Genomic DNA, 14,582 nt, shown 5'->3' with positions numbered 1-14,582 from the left:
TTTTAGCTACAGAACATGTGGAAGCCTGAATCGATGAAGGAATTATAGTACTAATGCTCTTAATATTCTGGAGTAACAACAATAAATGCATAATGTATATTTTCGTATGTTAATATGTATGTTAATAATGTTACCTTAACGTTACTGTATTATTTTAAATCATAATTTAAAAGTATATAGACCATTTCGCTAGAAGTGTTTCCAGTTTTTTTTTTAATTAATTTATTTTTTTTATTTCACATATACAAATACATCTTAAAGGTGCTAATGTAACATTTTCATCCAGTGAAATGTTATGTTGGTTGTATTTTTTTGTGATGTTTGTGTAAAGTAAAAAAAAAAAAAGAAACAGGAAGTGTATCAGGACCAGTATGTTTACATCTAGTGAAATGGTCCATAATTAGGTCTGAAGATATTGCAGCAGTTATTACAGTGAAATGTTAATAAAGCAATAAGCCCCAAGAAGCTGTGGTTTACAGTGAATTTATAACAGCGTCATTAGGCACGACATGAACGGTTATTCCATGTTGTAAGGTTTCACAAAATAAAACGTGAATAAAAAATAAAAGTGTAATGATGTTAATAAAAACAGTATTCTTCCACCAAACAATGTAGTTCCTCAGAAACAGTTGTGGTTCCAACGAAGTGGTTGCTAAGCAACACTCAGAAGTAAACAAAGGTGTGTGTTTGTAGAGTAATTTACAACAGCTTCAAATGTGGCTCAACCAGTCAGAATCAAGGACCGGAACTATACGTTTTATAATTAAGCAATAAGCCCCAAGAAGCTGTGGTTTACAGTGAATTTAGAACAGCTAATGGGGGATTGTTATGCACAACGCGAAGCGGAGTGCCTAAAACCCCCTTAGCTGTTATAAATCCACTGTAAACCACGGCTTCGCAGGGCTTATTGCTTTTATAAAATGGTTATTCCATAGACGTAGTAAGGTTTCACAAAATAAAACAGAGCAAATAAAGTATAATGATATTAATAAAAACATTATTCTTCCACCAAACAATATACAGTACTGTGCAAAAGTCTTAGGCCACTAGTATTTTCATCAGTTAAAAATGGTTTAAAGTCAGTTAAAGTCGGTCTTTTGCTGTAGTGTGTCAGTAGGAAATATCAGATTACATTTCCAAACATTCTGTTTGCCATTAATCGTAATAATCCAGTGAGATTTTTGTTTGCGCAAGGAGTCTGACAACAGCGAGTGCTCTCCACAGAGATCTGATCTCATCATCATCCAGTCTGTCTGGAATGACATGAAGAAACAGAACAAACTCAGACAGACTAAATCCAGAAGAACTGGGACAAAGTCTCCAGGATGGAGTTTACAGCAGCTTTTGCTCTAGGTGCACTTGCGCAAAATTTTTCAGGTAGCTTTGCAGGAAGGTCTCTTGAAGCATCTTGGAGACGTTGCCAGAGTTCTTCTGGATTTAGTCTGTCTCAGTTTTTCTATTTCTTCATGTCATTCCAGGAAAACTAGATGATGATGAGATTAGATCAGTGTGGAGTACTGGCTGTTGTCAGACTCCTTGTGCAAACAAAAATCTCACTAGATTATTACAATTAATGGCAAACAGAATGTTTGGAAATGTAAACCGATATTTTTTATTGACACACTACAGCAAAAGATAGAAATAACTTACTTTAAACCATTTTTTAGCTGGTGAAAATACTAGTGGTCTAAAACTTTTGCACAGTACTGTAGTTCTTTAGAAACAGTTGTGGTTCCAACAAAGTGGTTGCCAAGCAACGCTCAGAAGTAAGCAAAGATGTATGTTTGTAGAGTAATTTACAACAGCTTCAAATGTGGCTCAACCAGTCAGAATCAAGGACCAGAACTATACATTTTATTAATATAGTTTTAAATAATAAAAAAAATAGTTCTTTTAAATTCAGGCTCTCTTTCTCTTTTTTTTTCCTTCATAAAAATCAAACAATTCTGCTGTTTTCCATACATAAAATCCCACCACCTCCAGTGTGCCCTCTTAAAAACTAGATGCATGATGCCCCTGAATATATTTTATTCTATTATACTTGTATGAGTTTCTGTATGTTGCATAGAGTGTTGTTAATGGAAAAGCAGTTCTTTAAAACAAAAATCTGTGAAACAAAACTCCACCCTTTTGCCACCACAGCAAATCTCTTTAAATTTTTTGGCCGTTTTAGTGGGACATGCTGCCTTCAAGTGCACTTAGTAGACTCATATTTCAGAGTTGGCAGTTATTATGACACATCATGTATTAAAGAAGGAAATAAAATACAGAAGTTGAAAAAAACTAAACATATAAACAATGAACACTTGTTTCTGTTGTTCCAGTGCTTTAGCATAACTGAATAAACTATATTTAACATGATATCTAGCATAAATAAACGGTGGAATCATTAGCTTAACGTTTACTATAAGCTCTGTTGGATCTGAATATTACTGAAATACAGCACTGAAAGTTGAAAATCATAACCTTCCATCTAGTTACTTTACACCAACTGGGGTATTATTCATATATCATTAATAATTCCAGCTGTTGCTCTTGTGTGTGTAACTAGAAATTATGGCATTTGTGGTGTACTGTAACAGTAGAAGACAGGAGATTTTTAGAGAGAACAAGCCAAATTCAAGTCACACCTGCACTGGCATCACATCTCAGTGTGGATGAATCATGTCTGCCACTCAGCTGAAACACCGCAGTAAATTTTATTTAGCTCTTGTCTAGCCATTCAGTAAAGATCTAATATAATTGTAATAATCACCATATCTTTGATACATTTTTAAACGCAAAAAAATAAAATAAATAATAATAATATAAATATATTAAATCACTTTCAGTTACCCAAAGCCCAACTGGGATATGAAGTGCATAAACTGTAGAGCATTGTTCTTTTTGTTTACTGGGTAAAGCATTTGTTAGCGAAGACTATGCACTGATATTAAAAAGATAAAAATAGCTGGATTTATTCAAAAGCTTAGAGTTGGTTTTGTGTTTGTCTCCCTGATATGTAAGACCGCTGTGGGATCTGTTTATCACTACAGGAACAAAATATCCTCTTTTCTTGTTACTCTTAGAATGTACACTTCTAATAAGTCTATCTATCTATCTGTCTATCTATCTATCATCTACTGTATAATTTCGAAGTTGCAAATAAAAGATTATTTTGCATTTTATATATTATATTATAGTGTGCATATAAAAGAATAAATGTGTACAATTTCATATTTAATTTAAGGTTACTTGATGTTTCTTTTTTATTATTGCTGAAATCTACTAGGAATTTCAGAGTAATTTATTATATCAATTGTAACTATTGTAACTAATTAAATTGTAATTTGCAACTAAGCAGGGCTTGGGTGGTAAAATTACACTCAAATTGACACACACACACAAAAAAACCCTCCTGAAATTGAAAAAAAAAAATGTCCGTGTGTTTTAATGGATTTATTTAATTTATATAAATTATAAATAATATATAAATGTTCTACACAACGTTGTACTACATAATCACAGTTAATAAATGTAATTGTTGGGAAAATTTATGTAAATGAAGTACTACACTGAACTCTGGCATGTTTGAGTTTTTTAAGATTAAAAAATATGTTACGTTTATAAATTAAAATTATTTAGATATAATATTAATTATATGAATATAAATATATACATGTAAATACATATAAATATTTTCTAAATATTTACTGTATGTGTGTATCTTTATATATGCATAATAAACATAACAATATACACACATATATTATGTAAACAAAAACTTTTATTTTGGATGTGCTTAATCGCATATTATATTATATTATATTATATTATATTGTATTATATTATTTTATATTATATATTTTGTGTGTGTTTGTACAGGTTGATGCTGATGATGTCCTCACTAAAGAAGAACAAATCTATCTTCTGTTCAACGCAAAACGAAAATGTGAGCGAGCAATCAAGTCCAAGCATAAAATCACTGGTAAGTTCTACATGTTCAATTCCTAATCTCATGAGAGCGACACTGCGTAGATATCCACTGTGACTGAGCACTGCCTAGGGTACAGTTATCTTCACTCTCAGGTTAGTTTAGTATTGCTGGAATGACAAACATTGCAGTTGTCAATACCTGTGTGTCTGTAGGGAGGTGTGCTGGGGTCAGGCCTCAGATGCCGAGATGCCTGCCTGTGACTCTGTGCTACACCACATCCAATCAGGATGATGCTAAACATCATCCTGACATTGATTAAGTTGGATCTCTCAGGAACACTTCATCAGACAGAGCCAAAATCTACTGAATTCATTAGCTGCTATTACACTGCCCTGACACGTCGTTATTTAGGATATTTAACAAAATGTCAGCTGTCAGTCTTAGAAAATGGTCAAAACCCCTCAAAAGTGTCTTTACTGTCACTGTACTAAAAGAATGATAAGATATGTTTGTTGTGGATATGACACTCTAAAGTCTTCCTATGTAATTCCTCAAATAGCTACAAATATCAGATATTGTACTTGTAAATGTTTACAATTTATTGAACATTATGCAATGATTAACGAATCATTAGTTCATGTAAAATGTTTAATAATGTTATTGTTAAACATTTAATTCATAAATGATAATGCATTTAAAACTGTAAAAATGAGAGCACTTTATAGCACTTATTGATAAATCATTAATAAACATGATTTAATTCTTACCAGATCATTAATTGTGAGATAATATGCTTGTAATTATTTACTAATGAACTTAGTGAATAAAATCAAAATGCTTAATTTTAATAAAAAAAAAAAAAAAAAAAACATGATCATGAAGTTTTAAACAGATGTTATTCACAAATTAACAGCTTATTTATTCATCTGCATTTGAATGCTTAAAAATGCCATTAACCTGATCTAACCTGAACATCTAAGGCACATTATGTCAAAATCCTGTCAATTTTAAACACTATTTATTCCAACATTTTTAATTTGGTAACCTTTACGAATCGAATCAAGTCTGTAAAGTTGACATATTTGCATCTTTCTACTACTCGGGTATTTTTTTTTTTCACAAATCATTCATTCTTAATTTGTTCATGTTTTTTTTTTCTTTTGTGGTACCCAAGCTAGTTGAATGTATTCGTCATTTGTAAATGTTTATAAATGTTTATTGTTAATTATTGTACTTTTGTACTACTGTGACAAAATTTGAGTAAAGCACGATTAGTTTAGATGATGATAGCTTTAGATTAGATGATAGCATTTATATTCGCATATAAATTCTAAACATTATGCAGTGTTTGTTAGTGATTGTTAGTGAAGTGTTACCAGCAACGATAATTGAACGAATAATTAATGACCTAATGGCGTGGTGTCTGAAAGATATGTGGGCACTGCAACATCAGAAAAGAGCTGCTAAATGTGCCCACCAGTTTCCCTGGAAAATAGCATAGCGCAGTTGTGTGTAATCCCTTTTGGGTGATTTGCCACGCTAAATAGAGATCTGGGAATAGAGTGTGTGAAAGGCTTTCATTTTTATGGTAACCTCAGTTTCCTTTCACTGTGGTCACTTCATTCTCCCGTGGAGCGTCTCAAACGCTTTTTTTAATAACCGTTTTTGGCGGCCCATTGTCATGGCCAGACTGGTGTATTATTTTCTTCTCATCAGAGGCTTATTTTATTCGTGTTAAGTCACTTCTGTCTCGCAGCATGAAACAGTTAAGGATGTTTATGTCCGAACGGGAGTGAATGCTGAGGAATCTCGATGTCAGACTCTCGATCGCCAGTTCTCACACAATGGGAATATGTGTTAGGCATTGCAGTTTTCAGTTTTAGATTCGAACCGTAATGAAACATGACATAAGCTGTGGAAGATTAGTCACATACAGAAAGACTACTTTTCCAAGACATTTGCAAGACATCCTGTGCCTAAAATATTTATGCGTTTTTAAGGATTTCAAATTCAAATTAGAGTATCGCCTTCTGCATTTCATATTTTTCATATTTATATCAAATGGTTTAACATATGCTTATGATTTGCATTTTTTTCAGAAGTTGTAATGTATTTTGCCAGACAGTAACTACTAGCCATTATTTTATTTTTAGGTTTTTGTGTTTGTACTAGACAGATTAAATTATTGTGAGCAGATGGCATGACGACATGCTGCAGACTGCAGGTCTTCTCTTCTTCCCGTCGCATATCAGCTTGAAGAGGCATTTATATTAAATACAAAAACACAATAAAATCTTAAAAAGTAAAAATAAATCTATTATTCACTAATGAATTGTGTGTGATTTCAATAAATATACACTGCAGTTATTATTGCACACTGAGTCATACTATTTGGTCAAAATAGCATATAAATAGCAACACTTTTTTCCCCGTTTATTTATTTTTTTGTTATTTATACTTAATGTAAACAGCATCTAGATCTATTTGCTCTTAACTCAAATAGCCACTGTCCATTTTAATTTTGTGAGGGAAAACTTCACTACAAATGTGAAGTAACACTTTACAGTAAGGTTTCAGGTTAACATTATTTAACTACGTTAGTTAACATTAATAAAACCTCTACAGCTTTTTTAATACATTTTTAAGATCAAAAGTTGTTTCTGTTAACATTAGGCAATGCACTCTGAATTAACATGAACCTTTTTTAAGAACTAACATTAACAAAGTTGAATAAATGCTGTAAAGTATATTGTTCATTGTCACTTTATGTTAATGCAATAAACTAATGCAACAAACTAATGTTTAGAAATGAGACCTTATTGTAATATGGGTAACGCTTTACAATAAGGTGTCATTTATTATACAATGCATTTATTACACTATTCATCTTTGTTAATGTTAGTTCACATTGCATTAACTGTTAACAAACACAATTTATGTTGTTGTTTTTTTAAATAATGCATAAGTAAATAATAAATAAATAAATAAAATAAAATAAGTATTACTAGTTATTAGTTACATCTTTAACAGTGTAATTAGATTACTGTACTAAGTATTGCATTACTTATTACTTATTACATTGACAGTACAGATTGACATGAAACTGCTCTTTTTATTCTTTTAAATAGATAATATAAAAATACTTCTCAAACTGATTGAAGATTTAATGGGCGATGTTTTGATGTTAAATCCATTCCATCCAATCCATCGTTTTATATACATATTAATGCAATACACTGTAATGCAATTGCATCAGACGTACTACGTGACTGATTAAATGATAGAAAAATAAAAGTAATCCCTGGAAAAGCATGGAAATTCATTAGTCAAAAATGTGAGAACCCGGTTTAAATTCAAACATATATTAGTAGTTATGGTTTATTTCAATGAGAAAGAAATGCAAGTGGAGGCCGATTTGGCCACCACTGTGTTTCTGCAGTAACGGCAGCCAGCTCGATGTTGAGTTGTTCTGATGAGGGCTTTGTGAGACCTATATCTCCTATTAACGGCTGCTGATCTCAGTGCAACTGGTCGCTGATGTTAAGCAGAGGTCTGGCACTCAAATGACGTCTCATTCAGACGCTGTCAGTGTTAGCTTGTCTGAGCTCTGTCACACCTAATGCCTCCTGACGTCTCTTTCGTGCCACTGCCAAGACGGACAACTGTGCTCTTTACACTCTTTCAAAGTCACTTGCAATGTCTCATTTACTTTGGTTCGCAGATTTCATTAGAAACATAAAATGATGAATAACAGACAGGAAAAATTATAATATACATTGGGGTCCAAAAGTCTGAGACCACTAGCGTTATCGTATATTGCAGTTTTCGAGTTGGGGCTCGGTGAAGCCTTGCGACTTTGACATGTTGCTCATTACCAAATATTTAATGTCTTAAATAGTCCTTGTTTATATTACATTATAATTATTCAGTTTTAAAATACTACACGAGCAACCAAATAATCAGTTAGTAATTGGACTGATGGTTTATCCTTTTTTTTTTTTTTAAGATATATAATAGAAAACCAAAAACCAAGCCAAAAATGACAATTATACTAAAGGTAGTTTCAGTGACATTATCATGATGGCCTATTCTGGTTTAGAAAAGAGAAGAGTTGCACATAAGCTGACGTTTTGTTTGGAATACATGTAATGCACTTGTAAACAAATATGTGACTCAGGTTGCAAATTTATGGTTCATATAAACAAAACATGCAGAAACTCAAATCTTGGGTTCATTTGGAGCGAAGAAAAAGAATGCATATTGTTTTCTTAGAAATCCTTTTGTTTGTTCTGGGTGTTCATTAACTGCATTCAGATCCATTGTTCAGAGAGTGTAAAAACAAATCCACTTTAATAGCATAGCTCAACTGCTATGTTAAATCATGGAATTTTTGCAATGAGAAAAGACATGACAAAAGAAAGTTGGCAAAAGGAAAAATAAAAAAGGAAACACACAAAACCCAAAAATAAACATGAACATGAGAGCATAAAAATGAAAGCAGAAGAGAAGTTAATATAAATAAGTAAATGAATGAATGTGAAGGAAAAGGGAAAAGTAAAAAGATAATTTTTTTATGTCATTTAAGTATATATTTCAGTAGTAAATAGTAAAAGGTTATTGTTGTTGCTGTCACCATTGCCAGCTTCAGAATACTACAAATACAAACAGAAATCATAAATAAAACAAAATAAAATAAAATTAAGTAAAATTAAGTAAAATTAAATTAAATTAAATTAAATTAATTTAAATTAAAATAAATTATGTTTTATCAAATCTGTTCAAAGCATCTCAATAATGTGAAGTGATGTTATTTGTGCGGGATCTTGGGTGAGATTTCCTGCGATCTGCTCTTTGCTCTCGGCCCTGTGTTGTGGGGTGGGTGAGTCAGATCTGACCTGTTTACCTGATGACTCTGCGCTCTTTCTGGTGGCTGTTTTCTGACCCCTTTTGGAAGGGTGCACATGTCTTTCTGATCATAGAACAGCTAAAGAAATTAGGCTAAGCGTGTAACCTCTGAGACAGAGCATGCATGATGTCTTTTTGCTGTTTCTGAAGTGCTGAGACCAGATGTGACTGGTGATGTTTGCAATGCATTTTGTATTTGGGTCAGTTATGTGACACGTCTTGTTTTTTTTTTGTTTTTTTTGTTTTTTTTTAATTTTGAAAGAAAGAAGTAGCAAGCAATTGTCAGGGTTCAAGGACTTTAAGATGTTTAAAATGATTAGCAAGTAAGCACCTTATTAAAACATGAAAAAGACCACATTCTCAGAGAATTTCAGAGATTTCAGTTCAGGTTCAGTTACAACTTTGCCTTTAGAATCATGCTGTGGTTTTGTGAAGTTCTAATATTTTGTTTAAGAATCATATATGAGTAACTTGGTCACATCAAGATGTGACCCTAGACCACAAAACCAGTCATAGGTAGCACAGGTATATTTGTAGCAATAGCCAAAAATACACTGTATGAGTCAAAATGATTGATTTTTCTTTTATGGCAAAAATCATTAGGATATTACGTAAAGATCATGTTCCATGAAGATATTTTGTAAATTTCTACCATATACGCCATAAATATATCAAAACTTTTTTGTTTAGTAATATGCATTGCTAAGAACAACTTTAAAGGCGATTTTAGAATATTTAGATTATTTTTTTTTTTTTTGTTAGGCCCTATCCTAACAAACCATGCATAAATGACATCAATAATAATAAAAAAAAAGACCCTTATGACTGGTTTTGTGGTCCAGGGTCACATTTGTTTTAAAAGACCCTGTTAAAGCCATTTACATAATATATTGAAAATTGAGATTGAGACAAATTTATTTATTTATTTATTTGCAAATATTAAAAAAATAATTCAACTTACTCCAGTGGTTCGTAAGTGAACGTTCAGAATGAGAAGCTCTATCTGATGAACAATTTACATGCACATAAAACGTGACAGCAGTGGCACGTATGTCACAGCGATGAATCAAAATGTCAACATTTTTTTGATAATTATTGATATTAATATTTATATATATTTGGCAAAATCATGTATTAAATGTTATTAAATGTAAGTTTAACATTCTGGAATTTTGTTATGAAAGAAATGAAATGACAAGCTATGTATATGTATAAAATGTGTGAAGTGGCTAGATTTGTTGAAGTGGTGTAATTACCCAATTCATTTGAAATTTTTCAAGGGCATGGAAAATCCTTCCCAAAAACTTATGAAGCCAATTTAGTTTCCTTTTCACCATTTCAGACATCCTTATTTCACTATTATCATTTTTATGTGCTTTTAATTCTGTTCAAGGTCTTTTAAAGCAGGTCGTATCATCGCGTGAGCGTTATCATCTCAACAGTGTTATAAATTCCGTAGCATCTGAGATTGTAACAGCATTTACTGTAGCATGAAGAACGAATAGATGAATTTCCCTTTCTTTGTGTCTCAATTGATGCACTAACCGCTCATCACTGTCTTACTCTTCACCGCCGTTGAAGCAATGCTCAATGTGCTCTTGCTTTTGTGAGGAATTGCCAAAGACATTTCTGGCCCAAGTACAATAAATGCATGTCATAGCACATTAAGGAGATTTCCTACAGTAGTAGCAGCAAAAACAAGTCTGTTTTTAAGAATTCGTCATCAAAAGGAAACGGCTGCCCGCTACATCCCTCAGTCTTGCTGAGTGAGGAAAGACAGGAGGATTGATTCAGCAATGGCTTTGCCTCGCCCCTGACCATGTCTTTGTGAGACCACCCTTGACGTTTTATGTGCCATTTATGTGGCATTCTCCACTAACCGTCGAGCCAACTATTATTAGACCCTTGCATCGTCGTGTCTATCTGAGATTGTTTGCTCAGCAAATAGTTCGCTGAGTCGGTTTATCTATTCTAGTCCAGGCTGAAGGTGGCGGAGCCCAACCTCAAGTCAAGGCCCGGCCTCAGAGCTCGCTGCACGGCACAGCTCTTATTTGTTATTATTGCACGTTTGTGCTTCGGTTAAGACCAAGTCTCCATGGCGGGGCACGAACAAGGTTCTCATTGAGAGAGACACTGAGGTTTCGGCATGGGTCGCACAGTGCAGGGATGTGGCTTCTTCCACAAACGCTGAGACTCTGTGGCCTGTGTGTGAAAATAGCCTGACGCTCAAACTTTGCGGTCAGGTGTAAAATAACACCGCCAGATTGCTATAAAAGCTTTCATATATCAAAACGCCGGCACAATTCGTGCCAGGCCCGAGAAGGGGGCAAGAAGACAAATATTATTCATAAACCCCGAATGACATCATCAATAGCCACAACCTCATCAGATACGATGATAGCTTCCTCGTAACCTTGGGTTTGGGGAAATTATATACGTGATGTTTCTGTATATCTGAAACCATTGGACTATTGGAGGTGGTCTGCGGCTTAATGCCCTATATATATATATATATATAAGACGAAAGCCTCGACATTTGGCTATTGTTATTTTGGAAATGTGAAACACACATGGCGTACTCCCTCCAGGACAAGCGTCCTGCAAAACAGGCCTGTTGTCTAAAACTCTCCTTTAATTACTTTTTGCAAAAAAAAAAAATTGACAAGCTGGTCTCCAGGCGTATAAAATGTGCTCCATCATATGCTTTGATTTTCCCTCTGAAAATCTTTAATTACAGGCGTAGGAAAATAATGAATCTGCAGTAAAGCCATACGCCGAGATTTATCCTTAACTAGTTATTTGTGGCAAGTTGGGGGCAGCTGGTTTCAATAACAGCGACTGAAAGCAAAGCCAGAAATACTAGCGTTGCCAAGAAAATGTGGAAAAAACAAAAAGGCATTTCTGTGGGGAGAGAGGACCCAAGAGTGAGATAATTCTCAACCAAAGCTTTACTTAGTATAAATATCTAGTTCTGTCATGAAACTCTAGATGGCGCAGGCTGTAAGGTCCTTAAGGGGATAGTTTGCCCAAAAACAGCTTTGTGCTTTTTTTTTTTTTTCAAAGAGTGTAGCATTAAGCCATGCTGCAAAGCACACATATCTAGCGCTTATGCAGTCTTCAATGCTTGTTGGAGCAGCAGCAGTACATATGTCTTGGCAGTAGATCTGCCTGTTTTGGAGGGCTCTATTATCCCGTCCTCTCTTGTTTACTGCCATGCCATGTGTGGGGATAGATGCATGTCTATTGATGCAACAGCTTGTTTTATATACTCAGAACAGCATGTGTGTGTATTGGCTTGTATTTTTCATTTTATTCTGTCTCCTGCTTTGTTGGAGGGTACTTAATTTATGCTGTTTGCACAGTTTGTGTATGTTTTGGCAAGTCTTCGTACTTATAATAATAGCACCAGCATGAATAGTGGATCTTGTTCTCCACAAACAAATACATTAAAATTGTCACATCCATTACCATGCATAACTATTCCAAGAGCTGTCATAGTTAAGTTATTAAACTTTAAACAGTTATTAGATAGTGCAGGGTGATAGGATGACCCTTTACATCCTCTACGATCTGCTAGCTGTCATTTACAAAATTGCACAAGTTATTTGGTCTCTGATGCATCTGCAACCAAAGAGCTTGCTCTCGTCCTCCCCCAGCTCCACCTGTCTAGATGTGTTAAGTGTGATTTCATGCAAGCTGTTTGTATGTATTAAATGCTTACAGCAGTGTGTCTGTGGATGTTTTGGAAGTAGCAAGTTTCCATACTTGCTCAGCAGTAATAATAATCAGTAACAATAATTTCACCAGCATGCATTGCACAGTCTGCCAAGACCAAATACATTAACATTTTCATATCCATTACCATGCTAAACCATTCCACGAGTTGTCATAATAGAGCTATCTGATGCAGTCATGAAACTCTAGAATGGTCCAGACTGATAGCTATCACATCATTTACTATGTGAAACAAGCTGATTGGTTTCTGTTGCATCTGCAGCCACTGAGCTTGCTGGTCAGCAGTTAAACCGTTTGATTTAGTGTTTTCTGTATCAGAAACCCTCCATCTCCCTCAGCTCCGCCTGTCTATTTGTTTTTTTATTATTATATTTGCTCTTTGTGCAGCAGCAGTATGTATTAAATGCTCACAAAAGCATGTCTGTGTATGTATTTCCAGTAGCAAGTCTCTGTATCTAGTTCAGTTATGAAACTCTAGATAGAGCAGTCTGATAGGTAATGTACATGCAATCTGATAGCTTTCACATAAATTACTACATGGCACATGCTTATTGGAAGTCTTTGTTGCATCTAGGGTTGCAAAGGCACAAAATATTTCTAGTACATATGTGAAAACTTTCCAGAAGTTTTGGAAACTTGCCAGCATTTTGTGGAAACTTTAGGAAAATTTTTTGGAAACTTTTGGAAAGCTTTAGAATTGCCCATTTGCCCTTCTACCTCCCCCAGCTCCACCTGTCTAGATGTGCTACAGTTAATTTTATGTAAGCTATTAGTGCAGCAACAGTATGTATTAAATGCTCACAAAAGTGTGTCTGTGTATGTATTGACAGTAGCAAGTCTTTGTACTATCTAGTTCAGTCATGAAACTGGAGCAGGCTGATAGGTCATTTACATGCAGTCTGATAGTTTTCACATCATTTACTACGTGGCACAAGCTGATTGGTCTCTGTTACATCTAGGGTTGCAATGAGGCAGAACATTTCCAGTACATTTGTGGAAACTTGCCAGATGTTTTGGAAACTTTCCAGGATTTTTTGGAAACTTTAGGAAGATTTTGAAAAATTTGAGAAACCTTTGGAAAGTTTCCAGAAATTTACTAGAATTTTCCTGCCCATTTGCATCCCTAGTTTGCATCTCTAGTTATCACACTAGTTATCACACAAACCCTCCACCTCCCCCAGCTCCACCTGTCTATTTGTTATTTTGTCCATTTGCTCTTTGTGCAGCAGCAGTATGTATTAAATGCTCACAAAAGCATGTCTGTGTATGTATTGCCAATAGCAAGTCTCTGTGCTATCTAATTCAATCATGAAAATCTAGATGGAGCAGACTAGGAGCAAATAGGTCATTTACATGCAATCTGATAGCTTTCACATCATTTACTACATGGTACAAGATGATTTGAAGTCTCTGTTGCATCTAGGATTGCAAAAGCGCAAAGTATTTCTACTAGCACATTTCTGGAAACTTGCCAGATTTTTTGGAAACTTGCCAGGATTTTTTGAAAACTTTCCAGGATTTTTTTTTTTTTTTTTTTTTTTTTTTAGAAATCAGAAGCCTTTGGACAGTTTCCGGAAATGTACTGGAATTTTCCTGCCCGTTTGCATCCCTAGTTATTACATCATTTGCTATTTTGAACAAGCAGACTGGTTTCTGTTGAATCTGCAGCCACTGAGCTTGCTGTTTAATAATTAAACGGTTTGATTCAGTGCTTTCTGTATCAGAAAAACTGCACCTCCCCCAGCTCCACCTGTCTATTTGTTATTTTGCCTGTTTGCTCTTTGTGCAGCAGCAGAATATACTAAATACTCACAAAAGCATGTCTGTGCATGTATTTTCAGTAGCAAGTCTCTGTACTATCTAGTTCAATCATGAAAATTTAGATAGAACAGACTGATAGGTCATTTACATGCAATTTGATAGCTTTCACATCATTTACTACATTGCACAAGCAGATTTGAAGTCTCTGTTGCATCTAGGGTTGCGAAGGGGCAGACAATTTCTAGTACATTACTGGAAACTTTCC

The 14,582-nt window shown here is 34.3% G+C and overlaps 1 protein-coding gene across 1 annotated transcript in view; it reads left to right on the top strand.

Moving 5' to 3' along the window:
- Positions 1-14,582, top strand: part of pth1r (parathyroid hormone 1 receptor) — a 94,780-nt gene that overhangs the window by 42,312 nt on the left and 37,886 nt on the right. Inside the window, exon 2 of the mRNA XM_051095277.1 lies at positions 3,865-3,967. Coding sequence (XP_050951234.1) covers positions 3,865-3,967 — 103 coding nt within the window. The remainder of the gene's footprint in view (positions 1-3,864; positions 3,968-14,582) is intronic.

This window comes from Labeo rohita, chromosome 2 (genome assembly GCF_022985175.1).
Source record: "Labeo rohita strain BAU-BD-2019 chromosome 2, IGBB_LRoh.1.0, whole genome shotgun sequence".
NCBI lineage: Eukaryota > Metazoa > Chordata > Actinopteri > Cypriniformes > Cyprinidae > Labeo > Labeo rohita.
This window is presented reverse-complemented; position numbering and strand designations above follow the sequence as displayed.